At 37.5% G+C, this 21,618-nt stretch overlaps 1 protein-coding gene across 1 annotated transcript in view; it reads right to left on the reverse strand.

The window, feature by feature from the left end:
• VCL (vinculin) overlaps window positions 1-21,618 on the reverse strand; it is a 104,618-nt gene that overhangs the window by 24,335 nt on the left and 58,665 nt on the right. The window contains 9 exon segments of the mRNA XM_051982069.1: window positions 360-535; window positions 1,206-1,359; window positions 3,931-4,006; window positions 4,009-4,077; window positions 5,936-6,026; window positions 13,956-14,116; window positions 18,253-18,375; window positions 19,988-20,096; window positions 20,721-20,871. Coding sequence (XP_051838029.1) covers window positions 360-535; window positions 1,206-1,359; window positions 3,931-4,006; window positions 4,009-4,077; window positions 5,936-6,026; window positions 13,956-14,116; window positions 18,253-18,375; window positions 19,988-20,096; window positions 20,721-20,871 — 1,110 coding nt within the window.

Consider the following 21,618-nt stretch of genomic DNA (forward strand, 5'->3'; position numbering starts at 1 on the left):
CAGAGAACAATTTGATCACTTCCCAGAGCTCCTGAGAGGAGCAAATGAAATAAAACTGCCCCTACCCTGTTAAAGTTACTGCATGGGGTCTTCACTTACCAAAGAATAAATAACAGAAGGGTAGAGCCGCATGTATGTAATCATTACAACCATTTTCCCAAGGTGTTTTGCTAAACTGTTTATAGGATCTGGGGATATTTGCATATAATTTTACTTTGTTAATTGAGTAATTGGTTTGGAAAGATGAAAACTTAAGAAGATTAATTTGAACAATTGAAGTTCAAATTAGTTTTGAAAAAGCTTGGCATACATGTTAATTAAATGTTAAATTCTTTCTCAAATGAAAAATCATTACTTACTGTCTCCGTAGATCTGACAACTTAGAAGTCAGAGCAGAGATTTCTCCAAGAGAACGCAAAATGTCATCTCTTTCCTTAGGATCATCACATAACTCTGCAATTTTCCGAGCTTCAGCCAAAGCACCTCGAATCTGTTCTTCTCCTTCAGGGCCCCCATTTGGATCTGCAAGCCAATTCTTCATATAAAGAAATGGCAAAAAACCAAAACCAAAAACCAACAAATGAATGAATGAATGACACTGATAGTGAACTATTGAACGAATCTCAAGAACTAATTATTGCACCTTTCTTGCAAAGCTACTGGACCTATTTCCATAAGATTACAAGCATAGTCATTTTTTTAAAGACTGACCAGTTTTTACACAATGTTACAAGGATACTCAGAGAGAATAAAGTATTTCCACAAGAGGTAACATGACTTTGGGTCAGTTGAACCTGATTAAATTTGAAGTCACATAAATTTTACATTCCCTATTAAGTGCTTCTTTAAAATTCACTTACTCTGAACAAATAGAGATTTAGTTCCTGGAATGAAAGATCAGGCATCTCCTCTATTCAACATCAAAACTGTATTCCTTCTGTACCCATTACAGTGCTTAATGGCAACTGTTCAAAATAACAATCCTGATTTTAAAATATCAAAGCATTAGTGTAAAGCTGTGTGCTTCTCAAAGTGAAGCCTCAGAATCTAAGAATCAGTTAATGGACAGGAACACACCCGTCAGCTGTGACTGACAAGAACAACCATTCCCTCGTGATTGTCTCTGTTGAAAAGAGAAGGGACAACCTCGGGTGTTTGCGGAGCGCATGTCCATGCCCGCCCCCACCTCAAAGCACCATTCCCACCTGGGCAGCATCAATCTTCTTGGCGATGCTTTGTTTTGAATTTGTCATGGCCTCCAGTTTGCGCGCTGCATTCTCCACCTTTGCTGTGAGCATGTCCAGGCCCTGGGCCACCTGCTGGGCTTTCTGCATGGCCATGGGTGCAGCTCCTTGTCCCCTATTCCAGAGAGACATATGCTGTTAGTGGGCCCCCGCAAATACGCAGGAGCAAAATGTTCCATCCAACAGGAAAGTACAAATCCGCTTGGTTCATGTATTTGTATCGTTTCCCTTGTTCAACAAATCTGGGAGAGCACACAGGCATCTGCTTTCTCTGCTGATTTTAAGAATACATCATCAGTTCGGCCTTGAGGCAAAACTACTTGGAAAAAATTGGGGCTGCAAAGGAATAACCTCAAGAGACCCTGAAACATTAGGAAATAATTTCTCTTGGTGATTTTTTTTTTTTTTTGCTGAGGCAATTGGGGTTAAATGACTTGCCCAGGGTCACACAGCTAGGAAGTGTTAAGTGTCTGAAATTAGATTTGAACTCAGGTCCTCCTGACTTCAGGGCTGATGCTCTATCCATTGCACCATCCATTGCTGCCCCCACTCTTGGTGATTTTTACATAAACTACCCTAAACTCCAAAGAAAATGTGTTCCACTGGTCTTTGTTACCAGAGCAGCACATCCTTGAGCAATGTCTACTTTCAAATATTATTAGCAAGTGTACATTTCCAGAGTCCCTCAGTTTTCTGATATATAGAATAGCTGATAGTTTCATTTAGAAATCTCCACTTTCTGGTTCTATGCAACCTATTCATGCCAAACAAGTCCAACAGGAGACACAGAGTTAAAGAAACCTGAGCATGTCTGTGAGAAACACTGAACAGATTTTAGGCTATTCCACTAAGATTAGCTGCCTCCTAAAGAACCAATTACTCAACCTTTATTTTCTCCCAACTCAGGGGTGCTCCTGTCATAGGAACTCACATTTATTTTTCAATCATACAGTGAAATGCCCAAAGACCTCTCACTCATTTCAATAAGGCCAGGACAAAGAATAGTCAGAAGAACTATCATCCTGCTTCAGATGTTTGGTTGATACAGTCTCATCTTCTACAACAAGATGTTTTCACTTCACAATTTAGTATGAATCTGTTATTCAGGAAATGATCAAACCTTTTTTAGAACCTTTCTATATTCTGTTGTATTAGTTTCTAAGTGGTGTGTCCTAAACATTATTCACTATGTAAAACAGTACTTTTTTTTCCATTCAAATCTTGAGGATGTATAAGATTTGTTCTAGTATTCCAAGATTTGGGAAATGGTCTTTATAATGTAAAATTCAATCCTTCAAATCAGTCTTCTTAAGTTTTCATCTTTCTAAATTAAAGAACCTTGATATTTTCAGTTTTCCTCCTCTGATAGTTATTAGATCACTTGATATTCGTAGTCTCTCTCTGTTTATTGAGAAAAAGCAAAATATACATTTAACCACAAAAAAAAAAAAGTATCTTTGAGAATTTCACATCAAAATCTTCTTTTAGGGAGATGAAAGGCCCGTGAAGATCAGATATTAGCAAAAAGAAAGAAAGGGGAGACCATAATTCTTCCAGCCCTCTTCAGCAATTTTCAGGACTGAAAAAAGGACTTGCTTTTGTCTTTTCTACAAAATTCCATTTAAATTTATGATACATAAGTAATTTTTTAAGGACCTGATAAGATTTATGAGGTTACATTTTTGTTCTATGTCCTTTATTCCTTTTAAGACACAGAACAACTGGTTCTAGTGTATAAATGAAATAGGCAATGTCTTGTGATGGCTATATTTCCATTACATAGGATGGGCCCTATGCCCCGTTTGGGGGGTGAAGGGAGAGCATTCTACATTGTCTTTCATGACACTCTGATAACAAAATTAGTGCTTAAACTTGCCCTACACTAGAGGCCTTCACCCTAAGCTACTGCCTGATGAATGAAAATGTCTTCTAAGGAGAATCTATCCTTACTTTAGTAGCTATATATTCCCTTGGATGTGATCCACAACAGAACTGCTTAATATCCAAGTTTATACTTTTTTTTCTTAAATGCCAAGAGTTATAGAGATACAGAAAGGGACAGGCACACAATCAAAAGAAAACTGACAAGATGTGATTGAGAAAAGTGTCTGAGAATCAATGAATTAAAAAATGCCAACCCAGGTCACCAAGGCACTGGTTTAGAAAGAAACTATCAGGGAAGTAATTCTAATGTCATTTCTCTTCATGGTTCCTTTCCTTTTTTATTAGAAATCTCACAACTCCCATTCCCTGGCTTTTACAGTTTTTCCTTTTTATGAAAGTTCTTTTAAATCTACATCCAGAAACAGAAAAAGTCCTAACAAATGTCAATTCACTTTCAAGATGCATTCAGAGGTCAAGAAGTCAGAGCTGCGTATTAACTTCATTACAGAACACTGATAGGCTAAGATACTTTTTTTACGCAAGAAGGTCAGCTACAATCACATTAACTTTAAAGTATGTACATTCTAAGACAACTGTTTTAACTATGGAATGTGTCTACAAGGTACAAGAGAGCCAGCACACATTGGTTAAGAGCTAATGTGTTAACTGGTCTATAGAAAGTTATCTCTTTCTAATAAGCAATCTTGCTGAAATCCACTTTACCTCTAACTATGCTGAAAAGCCTGAAACTGAACAAGGCGTCCTCCATGAAGCTTCTCACTGAAAGCAGATAAAGGCTTACCTGGCTCGATGTTCAGCCACCTGGTCGGTCATCTGCCCTAACATTTTGCAGGTTCCCAAGATCTCCCTGCGTTCTTCCCCGCACAGAGTTCACCAACTTTGCCAGCTTCATCCAAGATCTGCCTGATGGCTTGCTCTCCAGCATCACCTATAGACAATTACAATATATTCAGTATATATGTGTTGATGTCATGAGTCACTTCATTCACTCAAGAGACAAAAATGTTGCTTGTATTTTTAAACATTGACATAGGGGATGGAGAACAATCAGTCTAATAGTGAATAGGGAATGGTATCTTTGTACTACAGAAATTCCTGCAAGGAGTTCTTAGAATTAAACACATTTAGAGATATAAAAAAGCCTGTACTAATGATATGGTATTGATATGATAATATCAAAGTAATGACTTAACCATTTAAACCTCCTTTATAAATATTGGTTTAAGGAATCTGTCAAATCCAGCTCAATGGCTTTATAGAAAATAGAACTAGCTCTTCCTAATTCTCACTGACATCAACTACTCTGTTTAAGAACTTTGTTGACATACTAGAATTCTTATTTCACTCTCACCACAGGAAAGCTAGATGAGGTCTTTTAAACCAAACTAATTACCTCTTTGTTCAGGGAACCAACAAGTGTAAAAAGTCCTGCTCTACAGTCTTTTCTATGTCTGAGAGGTGGAATGATCTATTCCCTAAAAGGAATAGGTTTAAAAAAAAAAAAAAAGGGAGGAATGGGAGAACTGGGTGGAAAAGCTAATGGGATTTCAATATTTTGTTTGAAGAAGTCACATTTCATTTTTCTGGAATCGTCAGGCAATCAGATGCTCTGAATAAATTAATCCCCCAGATAATTGAAGCAACAAAAGTATTTACTGGAACATTTTCTAAAATACACATTTCCCTGCCTCAGTAAACAGAGTATATCGAATATTTTCTTCATGACTCCATGGCATCATCATAAACATAAATTACATTACTGAACTATATAACACAATGATACCCTCAGAAGCTCTTTGGATCTGTAGGGTAGTTTGCTCTTACATCAGAAATATCACACTATTGGGCCTGTCTAGCTGGCATATCTCCTGTTTCCTTGCTCAATGGCTGCCATCCCGCGCTTGCTTCTAAGAGTCCCTTCATCCTCTTATTTGGCTATCCATCCAGGAAGACTAAAAGTTGTTGGGGAATAAGATTATCAAATCAGTAATCTTAATTTTATAAACAATACAAATTCAGTCAACAGACTCGGGCATAAGACTGGTTAGATGTCATTCCTGTGGTAGAGGGTACGTGGACTGATTCTCTCTGGATCAGGATCTGTGAGGGAAACTGAAAAAGGATAAAACTCAGCCTCAGGTGAATGAGAGACAGCCAGTCTCAGGGGAGAGAACCCTGAGCTGCCGCCCACTCGCCCCTCACTGGCCGGCCACACCTAAGAGGACAATTCATTGGGGGGATGGGTAGAGGGGGGACGGACTGGGGGACGGACAGGGCGGGACCGTCCTGGACTCTCGCGGCATCTCCGGACCACGTTCTCGCGGACGGAGACCACCAGTTTAGGGCTTCCAAAACGCCCAGACTCCGGAGTACCGGCCTCATTAGGCGCCGCGGCTGTCACTGGGGAACCAGCCCGGGAAGGTGGACAGCCACTGGCTTGCGTGGAATGGCTCTTTCAGACCCAGCTGCTCTCCTGCCAGGCATCTGGAGGAGCCAGAGCTCAGGTACTTCAAGACTTAGAAAGCACTTTACAGTTATCATCAAAAGCCCACTGGGAGGTTGAGGAAATAGAGCCCCCAGGCGGTGTCTGAGGCAGGATCTGAACTCAGCTCTTCCTGGCCCCAGGCCAGGAGTTGTAGTCGCTGCGCCCCCTAGCTGCCAGAGTGCTACACAGCACACTCTCTATCTCAGTGGGAAGTCTCCGACTGAATGTCTGAGTCTGAGAACTCTTTTTTAAACCCAGGGGCGCCAAAGGCACAACTCCCCCCCCCTCCCCCCAGTCTTACCTGGTGCGGCAGTGGGATCCCGGAGCCAGCCTTTAGCCTGATTCAGTTTAGAATCGATGGAGGCCAAGGCTCTCTTCATCGCCTCAGTGTCCTTGAAAGAGAAATCCTAGTCATTTTCTTGCCAAAATTGGGCCAGCACAATCCACAGCAGACAGAGGCAGCGGGAACAGAACACAGCAAGGAGCCTCCTGCATTAGCGCTACTCTTTAGGAGATACTGTCACACGACAACTCTGACTTCAGTCCTCAAAATGCAGCATCCTTTGCATGCAAACCTTCTGTTAATTACATTCCATTTCCTACTGCCCTTATTGCTAAACTCCCCGGAGCCCAAAGAATTCTCGGTTCCATGTCAAAAAGAGAAGGAGCTGACACAGTCCTCATTAACAGTCTTTCTGCCCAACATAGTCATCTTGGACCGGCCTCGGGGTGGAAGCCCTTCCACTCACAGGGAGACTCAATAATATGTTGGATCAAGGACACTTACTTGTCCTTTATATTTTGCCTTTCGAAATACATCAAAACTGACAATAATCCTTCACTGTGCTTTAGTGAAACCACAAGAACTCTGAATGAAGATTAAATGTATTAATTGCACAGTTTATTTAGAATTCTACAAAAGAAAATGCTGAACCATAGTGGAAAGTAATTGTAGAAGAATGTAAGAGAAAGGGTATTCAAGATCCATTTTTTTTTTTACATATCTCTCCTTGTCTCCACATCCTCTAACCCCCATCTACCACTGGTTCCTTATCCCTCACCCCAAGAATGGGAAAGAATAAAATGGGTTTCAATTTACTGATCAAAACTAGAATTCACATTACATAATAAGAGTATTACATGTACAGTGGAGTAGGGCAAAATGCCGGGACTAATCAATAAGAGTCAAGATCCAAACCAGTATAATTTACTAGTTATGTACTTCTGGTCAAGTGACAACTTCTATTTGCCTCAGTTTCTTCAACTATTAATTTGGAATAATAGCACTGAGCTCCCAGGATTGTTGAGGATTAAATGAGATAATAATTGTGAAGCACTTAGCTCATAGAATGCTAGGTAAAATTAATTGATAATAATTATTAATGATTCTCAGACATAGACATATGTCTGGATCAGAGACATATGGCAGGATTTGAAGTAAGTCTTCCATGTTAGTGTCTAATGGCCTGGATACTGTACCTCAGCTAAAATCTAATGAATAGAAGGAGTACCCACACAGACATGATCAGCGATGCCTAAAGTATTGAAATAATATCCATCTGTGTGGGAACTGTTAGGTTGAATGTACAAATATTTGACTTTTTTAAAAAACCAATTATAACAACAACTTCACCTCATTTCATAAGAATATTGACAAATCACCTTTTAAAGCTACCATCAGTACCTCTAAAAGCATTGTTCCCCATTTAAGATCCACCTTCTTTTCTGTAGGAGGCCTGCCTATCAGAGCTCCATAAGAGCAACCAAGGAGTCTTTGACACTCCAGAGAAATGTGAAAAGTCCTCAATCATATGTGTGCTTTCCCTGTTCCTGAGGTTCTCACCACACGGGGGCACTGTCCAACAGAGGCCATCATGCCATACAGTATCCTGTCTGAGCCTGCAGCCAGACTCTGTCCATCTCAATTAGGCACAGGGGATCAGCACCTCAGCAGGCTTTTCCAAATTAACAGCTCAAGCCCACTATCCCCAAACAGTGTGCCCTCCTCCTACATTACACAACATAAGGGGTAAACTTACTTCTCCCTGTAATCATCCCTAGAAAAGTCTCACTTATTAAGGACTGATTGCAGAGGACAAAATTGTCTAAACTGGTAATATCACAAGTGAATTAAACAATTTTTAAAATAGCCATTACATTACCCCAACAAATTCAATTGGGCAGAAATCTAAGGTTGAATAGAGACTTACTTAACAGACTAATTAGTAATTAATTACTATATTACTGGGAAGTAAATAAATGCTAGTAAAATGCTTTAAACCTTGTTTTATTAAATAATTTAAATGTCAGTCTTTTAATCTTGTTTTGACCATTCATTCATACAGCAAGCTCTCTCTTTCATTTCTAGTAAAAAGGTAAACTGTATCTCAATTCTGTAATAAATTCATGATCTAAGGAGCATTTGTGGTAGTGATATGAGCTACTTTGAAAGTCCTTTCTTTCCAGATTGGGAATACAGAAGGCAGTGAAAAGAGCACAACCTACTGGTTGGAAGAGGTCTTCGTCTTAATTTACCATGTAATCATTCAGTAGTGGCCTCAGTTTCCCCATCATAAAAAAAGAGGGTTGGCTTAAACCATCCCTAAAATTCCTTCACAGCTAAGTGGCTCAAGAGACAGCACTCTGGGCCTCAAACACTTACTAGCTGTGTGATCCTGGGCAAGTCACTTAGTCCCACTTGCTTTAATCCCCTGGAGAAGGAAATGGCAAACCACTCCAGTACCTTTGCCAAGAAAACCTCATAGACAGTATTGATGTGCTATGGTCTGTGGGGTCATGAAAAGTTGGGCACAGCTATTGAACCACAAAGGTTGTTTCCAGCTCAGAAATTCAACTGTTCCGACTTTATTAAAGGCAAATATAAGCCAATTAATAAAGTTCCCTTTATAAAACTTACCTACTTGGCAAAATGTCTGCCTCACAGAAGCCAAGTGAGGTAGGTAATGAAATGTGGAAGAAAATAAAAAGTTAAAATAACTATCATACTCATTTTCCAGATGAGGAAACTGAGGCCCACAAAATATCAATGACTTGCTTCCAGCTCCTAATCATGGCAAGACTGGGATTTGAGCTAAGTCTCTCGATTTTTCCACCACCAACAGTTTCACAACAGTCTATTTGGAAACTACTCTCCCTAGAGAAGGGGAGTGCTGTAAATGTAAAAACACATTTATTCACTAAAATAAATATATATATTCAGGAAGAAACCTATGGGTATTTAAATATATTTGTGAACTTGAAACAACATTTTGAAAATTAAGTCAATTATTCAGTGCCCAATCTCACAGGATATCATATATTATATTCTACATTGAAGGTCTCTAGGCCATCAGGACTTAGGGATATGTATATTTTTAGGAATAAAGGGCAGGAAATTCTTGGAGCTTACATTGATTATTGTGTAGTCAACAACAATTTTCTATAGGGCAGATTTCAGCTTCAAATATACTTACATAAGAACATTGCCTTGAATTATTCATCTCTAAAAGTCAAATTTCCATCACCTCATCATCAATGACCTAGATAAATGACTATTTTCTGTAGCCATTGTTTTTAAAAAATAAAAACTGAACCCCAAAGGAACAACTAGAGAGCTATTTAGGCCCACTTTTCTTCCTAATAAAGTAGGATAGTGAATGTGTTGGGAGAAGAAAAGGAAGAATGTGTATAGTCATGAAATGAGTAATTTAAAACTGAGTGGGAGAGATGGCAGCATCAAGATGTTCAAATTAAGGGACTTGTTTTTCCTCACATAAATATGTGGCAAATTTGGAAGGAGATTACTTTGAAGCTGAGAATTTCACTTAGTTAACAAAGCTTCTAAAGGGGCAGATGTTTGGAGATTACATAGTTTTCACCACAGTTATTTGAAAAGAACAAACTTTCAAAAATTAATTTCTATGAAAAATAAAAGTTTCTATAGATCTTGATATTTTAATCTCCCAAGAACCCCCAAGTTCCATTTATAGTGTATTACAGTGTGACATTTGTTACAGTAGCATTGCATATAGTTATATTTAGAGATAATATAAAAATTCAGATACAGTGGAAGAAAAGCAATATTAGAAGAGGATAATTATTATATGGCCTCAAGAAGGTGGATCTGGGTACAAGCTAGCTGGATCTCTAATTAAGTAAAGTAAAAAGCTACACCTGCATCCAATTACTTTCCACCTACATCTTTCAGCTTCCTGTCAGTACCTTCTCAAAGGAAAGCTGAAATAAAGTGGGAAATGAAGGGTCCCTTCAGCAGGTTTTTCTTCCCTTTATCAAAATTCCTTACATGAATATAGAAGACGTATTAAAAAAAAGGAAAGTCTGTGGTGATTTGGCATTGTTCCCACTTAGCAAAAGATAGAAAACATAAACAAATCTTTTCAAATACCTTTCCAATGGCAATGAAATTGACTTTCAGCACAGCACTATTTTTAAATAGAAATGCCTTCACCCAAAAGAACAAAGACAGAGACAGTACTGGGATCCCCAAGGTGCCTGACAATTTGACAAAGGGGCAAAAGGAGAATGCCCTGTTGCCACTCTACCTCCCCATGCCACCTACTACCATCCACCTTAGCCCTGAACCAATAACTCCCATTCAGCTTTACTCAAAAAAAAAAAAAAATCAGACTTAAAAAAAGAAAGAGACTTGATGAAAAGAATATTCTTATGCTAGAACAAACTATTTCAATAGTCAACATGTAAATAATAAGTCCTTAAAATTAGATGTTCAGAGTTCATTCAGATCTGTGGGAGGAAAGCTAATTTTTCTAACATGAACCATTTCTCTTCTTTTAGTGATAAAATACAACAAATCAAGTGGATCGTTAACCCAAATTCCTACTAGCAAATCTTCCATAATATTACATTTCTAATAAAAAATACTCAATAGTTTGTAGAAATCTGGCCCTCGGATCTTTCTCTTCAACAAGGATAAGCCTTCCAGAGACACAGTTTGTAGGTGATATTTCTACTTTTGGTAACATGCAGTGAAGCCTGGCAGGACCTCTGGCTTCATCATCACTTTTAGTCACTATATGACAAAGTATTGCAGCAGAAGATTCTACATAACTGCCACAAGAGTCTTGAGGAAGTAAGCCCTACAGAAGAAACAACCTGTGGGGGTGAGCACTCCTGGGTATGGAGCGCCTGCCTCTTCTTTCCCAATCCCAACATGAGTTAAACTGATCACAATGATGACTGACAGCGCTCAGATGGCTCCTTATGAACATGCACTCCCCTCAGTGCAGGGAGACTTCAAAGAGCAGGATTCAACTAGTGTTCCTACAATTTTACTAACTACAGTGTTCAACAAGAAGCTATCAATAAACAAACGCTAGAATTTCAGAGTGACTGATCACTTTTAGTAAAGCTGATAGTATAAGCTAGGGAAATCATTTGAAAATTCTTAGCATGATCGCTGGAATTCAGATTCAAAGGCACAATGAGTAACCTTAGTAGTCCCCCTAAAAGTGGATTTATCAGACAAGACATACTTTTACCTTCAATCATTTTTTCCACTTTCTGGAGAAACCATCAATGTCCGGGAAAAGCTTACACTAATGGAGAAGCAGGCAATATGTTTGGCAAGAGAAAGTTAATTATTTTTTGTCTGGGAGGAAAAACGAGAGATACCAAATGTACTAAATGTGCATTTATTATTCACCACTTTCTACTTAAAAGAACTACATCAAGGTGAAAAATACTGTTAAAAATGACTACAGATAATTTTTGTCCTCGATCATTTTTTATCATTCCACCACACTTAGCTTTGGCAATTTCAATGATTTTTTCCATGTCAACATAAGGTCAGACCATCATTATGCATGGGCAATGTGTTATTCCTTTCTCTTATTAGTTAGAAAAAAAGGAAAGCTAGAAATTGAAAGATCAGCTTCCTCCTACCATATCTGCTACCTATAAGAAGCAAAGAAGAATTAACAATGAGGAATAATAGAGGGACAGAGCTTGGGTATATCAAGAATAGTTAGATTCCTCCTTGAGTAGAGAGATACAGGATGTTCACAGTTCAATTAAAGTTTGGAAATAACCATTCTTTGATATTATTGCAATTACCATTAAGTTTTGAAGCCCAGGGCTAATACTAAAAATAGAGCTTTATATCCTCATCTGATAATCACCAGTTAGATTCTTCAAAACATAAATTCATTAAGTCTCTACAACTATTTCAATGGAGACAACTCTGGGTATAGGATTTTTACTCAGCAGTATTCCAACCCTAAGTCATAGGAAATTGCCTTAAATTAAGTGACTTGTCCAAGATCACTCAGCAAATAAGTCTGAGTTGACATCTGAAGCCAGGATTGCTGATTCCATGCCCAGTATTCTAAATCCTCAACCATGCTACTTCTAGTATCCATTAATCACTTTTTAAAACTCTGAAGACAGACCTTGAACAAAGCAACAATCCAGACCTTCCAGATGAGAATAATGGGGGAGGAATTAAAAGAAAGAAGTAGCATATATGACCAAGGGGAATGTTTTCCTTCCACAATCCCCAGATCAGGGAAATGTCACCCTGCTCTCCCAAACAGGCCTGTACTCTCAGAACGAATGAGCCCAAATAGGAAGTTGGAACCTTCTCCAAACACGTCCACCAAACCCAGAAAGTGATTGGCCACAGTGACGCTTTGTTTTTTAAGTAAGTGACTTGAAATGAACACACAGATTAGAACTGCCTAATTTTCACAGCCTCGAGATCCTCATTAAATGGCATTTAAAAGCATACTCGAGCACAGTGTCACACACACTGGCACACGGAAGGGGGCACTGCACACAGCCAGCACAAGACACAAACCCTTAGACATGCTTTTTTCTCTTTTAGCCAAAAAAAAAAGTGCAAAATAGACTAGATGGCAGGAGAAAGCTTACCTTCTAAACGTGAGAAAAGAATAAAACAAACACAAGAACAAAAACAAAAGGCAGAAAGAAGTCATAACAGCGAAGTCAGAGTGGTGAAGTACTTCGTTAAACAATCTAATTAAGACTTGTGCAAACACCTCCCTTGACAAATCTTCAGGTAAAATTAGACTTGTCTGTTCAGTTTCATGCAGCCAACCACCAAACAGGGGTGGGAATGGGGGGCAGGAGGGTGGAGAACAGCAGCAATCCATTTCAGACCCTTGCTTAGCAGAGGAAAGAACTGGAACCAATAGAATAAAGATCAGAAATTCCACCTAGGAATCGAGCCATATCTCAATTCAGTTCTGCTACTGGGGAGCTACAGCAAAGCTTCTGAAACTGTGATTCATGACCCCATATAGGGGGTGGAGGTCGCAAAATTATGTTTTATTATCAGGAAATGTTTGACTTGTATGTTTATTTTATATGCCTACATATACAAAATTATGTAAAAATTTCATGGGTGAAAAGGGGTGATGAATGGAAAAAGTTTAAGAAGCCTTGGGCTATGAAGACCCTAGTCAAAAGCGTCTGTTATGCAGTAAGCGTTGGGAAGAAGACCCTGGGAGTGCAAAGTGCTACTCCCCAGTCCAGATGCTTCTGTTATAGTCACTACAAGAAAAAAAGGGACAATCTGCAGCCCAAGGCCACAGTGGCCAGAGACAGAAACAAACCTATTTACAGCCAAAGAAACAGGCTGAAAACAAGAGGAAAAAAAGACAACTCTGGGAAACTTCTAAAATTAGAGTTTGTATGAAAATAAATTCCCCAGTTGGGTTTTAAGTCTTTTCTTCTAGGATCAAAGGATATGTGCCAAAATTTTTCCATTATTATCTCAAGATCAAAAGTGAGTGAAGGAAAGTTTTCCATGAGACTTCTGAATGGGATGAATTCTGATATAACTTATTATACTGGTTCAAATAAAAGCTGGACTTTCCCCACAAATCTAGCTTCCATAAAGCCCCAGTGAGGCTATCATTAAGCTTTCTTTCAGTGCATGTAAAAAGTTATACATTCAAAGTTGACCTTTACCCACACCAGCATGGTGACTTCCCAGCAGTAAGAGCTACCAGTAAAAAGAGGTATAAAAACCACTGCCAAGATGATTCCTTCATCCATCCTTCCCTAAAGGAGGTACCCATTCTCCCATCCAAGACACCAGAGAGTCCTGACCTGAAGTCTTGAGGTAAATGGAACATTCTATCTTGGTCAACAAAAAATACCTGGTCCCCGAAGCCAAAAAGTTACTTAAAGAGCTTAATATATCTTGTGCTACACATGAAAATACTTCAAGATTATAAATAAGAAATTACAAATGAAGTAACCCTCCCTCTCTTGTTACTCAGGACTGGTTCACAGTTTTCTCTCAAATTCCTACTTACCTTGCTAGCCCAAGCATCTTCATCCCAGGAAGTAAGCTGTAACACTCGGATGATCTCATTAATCTCTGCACTCATCTTTTCCACTGTAAAGTTGCGGTTTTTCAAAGCTTCTTCAATACCTTGGTTCTTTGAATTTTTAGTAGTTACAAAAATCTTCATAGCTGTTAAAAACACACTAGAAGTTAGGAAATTATGTTTGAAAGTCAAGTTCATTGTATAAGATTAACTTCACCATGTACAAAAGACACTAAACATATGCAATCATCAGTTGGAAAGGGAGTACAAGTAGGGTAAATGAAAATTTCTAGCCCAGAAATCCCTCATCACAGGAAGACTACGCTATAATCACTTATAAATTAAGGAAATAATTCAGTATATACAACCCTAAAACTCAGTCAATTAGTACTCAGGCCACCTCAGAGAGCCAGAGGACCCCAACTAAAATTTAGCTTCAAATAGAATGAAGAAGGAGATGAGGTAGCAGAGATCATAAATTTAGGATCTCTCCTCCATTTCCTATTTCTGGCTTCCTCAACTACCTTAAGAACAATAAAACCCAAAAAATAATGCAGAATAATAGGGTAAACAAAATTTATCCCACAAGAACTTTATTATTTTAAAATAAAAAAAAATAACAATTAGTACTCCATTATAATAATAACAGAAAGCATCTTTCCTCAAACCCCTGTGCCAGGTTTCTACTGTGAAAACTTTTAGAACGAGATGTAATCAGACTCAGAAACTATTTGGGACAACCCATATCTAACCAAGAGCCTCTACCTCTACAGCCTTTGCTTAAAAAGCCCACTAATTAGGGGGGAATCTCACCATCTCCTACAGGAGCTCAATTCATTCTCAGAGAGCTCTCAATATTAGCAAGTTTTTTGGCCTTACAAATTAAGCCTAAACTGAGTCCTTGGCAACTTCTACCTTCTGCTCTTTTGGGCCAAGCAAAACAATTTTATTTCCTCTTCCACAGCAGCTCATCAAAAATCTTAAAAATCATTACTATTTCCCCCTAGACAAGTGTTATCTTCTCCAGTCTATACACATCCTTGTTCCTCTATGCCCAAAGGACTTTGATCCAGCAGAGTTATTAATGGGCTTGTATCCCAAAGAAATCATACAAAAGGGGAAAGGATCTACATGGCAAGGATGTTCGTAGCCGTCCTTTTTGTAGTGGCAAAAAAATTGGAAACTGGGTAGATGCCCATCAGTTGGAGAATGGCTGAATAAGTTATGGTATATTAATGTTATAAAATATTATTGTTCTATAAGAAATGATAAAGAGGCCGATTTCAGAAAAGCATGGAAAGATTTTGATGAGCTGATGCTGAGTGAATTGAAAGAATCAGAACTTTGTACATAGTAATAGCAAAATTATGTGAAGATCAACTATGATAGACTTAGTTCTTAGCAATACAGTGATACAAAACAATTACAATAGACTTGGGATTGAAAATGTCATGTGCATTGAGAAGGAGAACTTTGGAGACTGAATGCAGAGTGATGGATATTATTTTCACTTTTCTTGTACAATTGTGCAAGGGTTTCATAATCCTCTTTTCTATGAATCCATATGGCCTCCAGTTAAACCTCCCATGATCATCTTTTCCTTCACACCAGAATCTTCCCTTTGGACATCCTGAAAAGTTACTTCTTGGAAGGTAGCACAGTGATACAATGAAAACAGTCCTAGACTTAAAGTTCAGGTCTCAGTGTGGCCATTTATTACTGAAATGACCTTGGATATGTGACTTAACCTCTCCTAGACCTCATTTATCTCATTTGTAAAATGAGAGGGTAGAAGAAATGGTTTTCATGTCCTTTCCAGCTCTAAATCTATACTTCTATGATCTCTTCTGAGTGAATGACTTCCATGTAGAATTGTAATCTGTGGGACTCTGTTTATACAATGATCTCTTTGAATACTTTCAATATCTAAGGGGTATGACATATAACTCCTGGTTTTCCTTTTGCAGTTTATAATGAACATTAATACAGAATGATCTCTTTCTTCCAAGATTGTTGTTGATGATGATGAGAAAAAAAATCTTCAAATTTTCCTTTGTTAGTTTCTATACTCCATGTCCAGATGATCTAGTTTGCTCCAATAACAATATCATTTCCATTTCTGTCTCTTTTAGCCTCATCTCACCCTGCTCTGGTTCTTTGTAATCCTGACAATGTTAACACCATTTTTCACAACTTTGCTTTAGGTCCTTCTCTTCCTCCATTTCTCCCTCTCTGAGGGTCTCTTCTTCAATTCAAGCCCTTTTCTCTGAGTCCTTTGGTTCTTCCTTAAGTCACCTGCTCAACTTCTTCTCCTCTTTCTCTTCTCAAATCTCTTCTCTTTTCCCCAAATTAGATCACAATTCCAAAGCCCTTCAGATCATTTTACTGCATTTTGTTCAACAAAGCAAGCCACTGATTTTGAATTTCTAGGATCTACCTCAATAAGGAGGCTGACCTAGCTGGAAGTTTTATATTAAATCTGTTTTGAATCTAGCCTAGGAACAAATGTTTTCAATAGATGTGGATTAACTCCACATTTAAAATAATTTTTTGCAAAAAAGAGTGTCACTGAAGTGTCATTAAAATCAACCCACTCCATATAGAGTAAATGACAAGACGCTGTGCCTCCTTTTCTTGGCCAGGTGAGAACATTTCTGTAGAAACTATCAGTCTATCAAAGACATTTTAAGCACTGTGAAAAATTCTTGATCAATTTAGAAGTCCTGCAAAGGTCAATGGATCAAGTGAAATTATGCCACACAGGAGTGTGTTCAGATTGTTTTGAGAAGACTGGTTATATCCTGTGTTTTTTTATTTTTAAAATAAATAGGAAGGCAATTTGAAACTCAGGGTATCTGAGCATCTGGCACTAAGCTAGGAGTGGGAAGCTCTCCAGCCAGGTCATTGTAGAAGGAACTGATTGGAGGGAGAGGTTCAGAACAGAGGATAAATCTCCCCTCATCTCAACCCCTGATTTTTTTCACCCTGCCCCACTTTGACCAAAGAGAGTCTTCATGATCCTAGAGGACCCAAGATCAGTATCCTGTCAGTGAATGCCAATATCATCTGAATCAAGAGTTGAGGAAAGACTGCTTCACAGTCCTACAAGGAGTCCAACAAGGAAGCTTTATCACACCTCCTGGGAGTTGCATGACTCATGTACTCCCATGTAAGAGGTAGAAAAGGACTTACAGAAGTAATTGCCCTTCACCCCTTTTAATACTCCTAGATTAAGAATAGATAAGAAAAAGTCATGCAAGCTTGACTCAACCTGCCAGTGCAAATATGAGTCTGGACAGTGATTATCCGGAGCACATGCTACAGAAACTTTTTTTTTTTAATGTACAAAGAAAACAGAAGGAAAGCCAAAAGAAGACATAGACAAGTGGGAGAGAAACATACATGCTGAATTTAAAGGATTTAAAGAATTTAAAAGATTTAAAGGAAAAAGAAAGCAGCATTTGATTTCATAAGAGATGCACTGGGGCAGCTAAGTGGCTTGAGTTCAAATCTGATCTCAGACACTTACTAGGTGCATGACCCAGGGCAAATCACTTAACCCCAATTATTTCAACTAGGAAAGAATGAGAGAGACAGAGATTATATACAATGTTTTTCAGTTCTATTGTGTATATGGGTATTACTTTTATTTATAAATTCAGAATTTTTTTAATTGGAAAATTTTTAAAATGAGAATTTATTTTTTAAATTGGAATAATTAGCATATATAACTCAATAAGTTTTTGATCTAGCTCTCTAATAAAACTGTATGAAAAATTCAAGAAGGAAAGATATTAAGCTGTAAACTGAGCCTAGAGTATCTGATATTTACTAGTTAATCTGGGAGATATCACCTGCCTGAGGCAGAATTTTTAGGGAGGGTAGGAAAATATAGCAGGACCAAAGAATAAGGGAAATGCATGGCAATAGTTGGGGGTGGGGGGTGGGAAGAGGGAGGTATAGGAGAAAACCAGCAGCCAACAAAATCTATATATACTAGTAGTCAACTGATTCTCCAATTAGTGGCCAAATGAATCTCCATACATACTAGTAGCCAAACAATCTATAGCCACTTGGCTGGAAATAACATCTAATTACGTAAAATCAATCATTCCTTGTTTTTGTACAAATGGACAGATGAGAAAACTGTAAGTAATGTAAGTAATATGCAGTTAAAAGAGAAATCTAAAATCCATCATACACATACACAAAAAAGAATGAACTTAAGGGTTCAGATCATACACTTAACATCTACTCTAATGAAAATATAGAAAGTAAATACCTGAAATGAGGACTGGCAATAACTCTTTCACAGTGTTCATTGAATTCACCAACATCACTCTGTGTTCCTGGTGAGTCAATTCCTGTTGCCTTTCATCAATCATTTTGGCCATTTTTGTCATTCCTAGCTCATAAAAAACAAACCATATGTTATGAGTAATAGTAAGAATCCTAAATTCATATTATTGGTTCAGGTAACAATGAGAATCAGACAATCTCTCTACAGGTACAGATACATGTACATATGTATGAACATAATTAAATATTGTGTAAATATAAACATAATATACAAACACATAAATACTACAAACACCAACTCAATATAAGAAAATTTTTGTACATTAAAGAATTTAGAATATCCTTTAAAGCTTGATGTATATAAGTTTAGCTACTTTAAGGTCTAGGTAGGAATTTTGTACTAATATGGTCCCAGAAATAGTTATTAAATACTTAAATAATAATATCAATGTGGGCCCTATAGAGTACTTATAGTTAAAAGTTGGATATACCCAGTCCACATGATGCATTGTGGGTATAACTCTGTCCATACTATTTTAGAATATCACAACAATCTAATATCAAACAATACTTGGAAGCTTACATAAAGGTATTAAGAATTAAATAATAACACCAGGAGACTCCTAGTATCTTTTCATCTGTATGCTAACATTTTACATTCTGGTGGCATAAGTCCAAAGAATGCCTTGATTCTCTAAATTACTAAGAAACTTAAAGAAAGTTATGTCTGCCGGGATCTCTTCCAGGATGATTCAAATTAAAAGTACTTTTTATGATAATCTATCATAGACACAAATTTCCATAATTACAACACTTTAACTTCAATGTAACATTGTTAACAAGCATATTCAGTCTAGAATATATCTATCTGCACAAAGGGAAGTTTAGTTATTTAGGTCTCAAAAGGACTCATTACATCATGACATGAATCCCAAGAGCAAAGTTATGCTGAAAAGACAATGTTTGTAGACAATGTCACATAGTCATCTCCAGTTTTCAAGATTTGGAGTTTGTGATGTAAATGAATGGTTCTATATAACGGAACTGACCTCAGCAGGCAGGGTCTCTCCTCTAGACTATAATCACTGTCATTAAGTAAAACTGCATTCATATTATGAGTTTTTAATCTGTAATTTTAAAGTAATTTCCTCCTCCTTGGCTTGATTATTACTCTAAAATTAAAATTTTATTTGTATAAGGAATTTTTTTTTTTTTAACAAAGACAACCACAATATAAAATCTCATTAGATTATTCAATCTTGGGCTACCAAAAATCCATTGGTGGTAGGAGGCCTCATTAGTAAGCTTAGAATCATGAAGGGAAAGGGGCCAGCTGGCAAACAATGAAGGAATGCTGTGTAATGTAGAGTGAGAGGTCAAAATTCAGGGTGGCCTGCAGCATTACAGCAATGGAAAACTATTTCCTACATTCTCAGGCTACATTTGCCATATCTGGCTTAATGTAACTTCACCAAACAGGAACAGGACTTAAAAAATATATATTTAACATTTATACACAGTGAACCATCTTTAACGATGCTATCATCAAAACAGGAAGATATGGAAACCCAGGAGAATACAAATGCATTTCAACTATCGCAACCATTGCTTTCTACTTTTTTACATTTTCACATTCTTCACAAATAGGTTGAGAAGGAAGGAAAGAGCTCTATCTTCTCAATCAGAGATAATGTGGAGAAAATTATTTGAGTTCAAACCTGGTCCCAAATTCTTAGTGTAAGTGACCAGATCCTCCATTGTCTCAACAACTTCTGCTACTGTGAGATACTCCAAAATGCCTTTGCACACACGGATAATTTTGCGAACCTAAAAAGAACCACAGAATGTTCAGAAATCGACCTAATTCAATGTGAACTTGGACACAGATTTGCAAAATTCCAAATAAGGGGTCATTGAGTTTTCACTTGAAAATTCTAAAGCGGGCAATGAATTACCTCTCAAGTGCATGTTTAGATACCTGGAACTATAAGGAAGTTTCAGCAACATACATAGCAAACCTATATGCCTTTCTTAAACATCTTTCTTTAAAGAAATTTCAGTATGTTCATTTAAGCAAAGAAATAGTAGGTTAAACAGGTGAAGATATTAATATGGAGATATTAACATTTCATCACCATGGTAAATAAATCTAATTTCCCTAACAAGGAAGCCAATAACATTAAGATCAAGCTTGGAGTGGGTATGTATAATTGGCTCATTTTCACAGCACCTCAGAAAGTGGGTGACAAACATAATCCTGGCTTTGTTAGAAAATCAGAAGTCAAAAACAAAAGGGATCTGCCCCTCCCTCATTACCTAATTAGGGGAGCTGGGAAGAGGATCTAAGCAATTCTAATTGGGGTACTGAGTCCTGGCTATGGAGAGTCATAATTCACCCTTTCTGTTAGCAAGGAAGAACACATGCAACGTTCTCAAGAATAAGATACCCACCTCAGCCTCATCAAAGGTGAGGAGCAAGTCAGATGTCCCAGAAAGTATACCCCTTGACCCATCAATCAGATAATCTCGTGCTGGCACAGAGTAAGGATCTGCCTGAAGCATCTGGGCTGCCTGGACAAGCTTGGTGCAAGCATTTTCAACCCTGTATATAGAAAAATGGTACTTAATAATACTCTCTGACTGGCTACTTCAAGAGGAAGAACATGTGCAAATGCAAAATCATTCATTCTTTAATGTATACTCAAAAAAAAAAGTTCAACAGTCAAATCTTTGCTCTTTTATTCATTCAACTAATATTTACTCATGTGCCATATATTATGGCATACTGCTGTGCTAAGACCTGGTTCAATTAGTGTTACTTAACTGCAAAAAAAAAAAAAAATGAAATCAACAAACTGAATTTTCAGTTTTGTTTTTATACCCCTACATACATACAACATGGTTAAGATATAGCACAAATGAGTCATGTCCTTGTAATGACCAAGAGTTTTTAAATAAGGAAATTTGAAGGAGGTGATCAAAACATAGTGATATTTAATATTTATATGTAGGAAGAAAAAAATAAGTGTAGCTACTAAGGGGAAAGTAAGAGGTTAGAACCATAAATTTCTAACTAATCTACTAAATGGACATTTTAGAAAAGTCCTTTATGTCTGCCTTATTAATGCAACTATTATTATCATGAGTAGCTAAACAAGTTAGGCAAAATATACAAATAATAGAGAACAAAAACAAGTTAATTCAACTGAGGAATTCAAAACATTTTAACTGAAAATCAATTTTTTGGTATTCTTTTATTTAACATAACTGTCTTTATGTAAAGTCAGTGTGCATATTCTTTTATTTCTGCTTTTTTTTTCCTCTGCATCATTTCACACCAATCTTCCCA

Source organism: Antechinus flavipes, chromosome 2, assembly GCF_016432865.1.
Source record: "Antechinus flavipes isolate AdamAnt ecotype Samford, QLD, Australia chromosome 2, AdamAnt_v2, whole genome shotgun sequence".
In the NCBI taxonomy this organism is placed as follows: domain Eukaryota; kingdom Metazoa; phylum Chordata; class Mammalia; order Dasyuromorphia; family Dasyuridae; genus Antechinus; species Antechinus flavipes.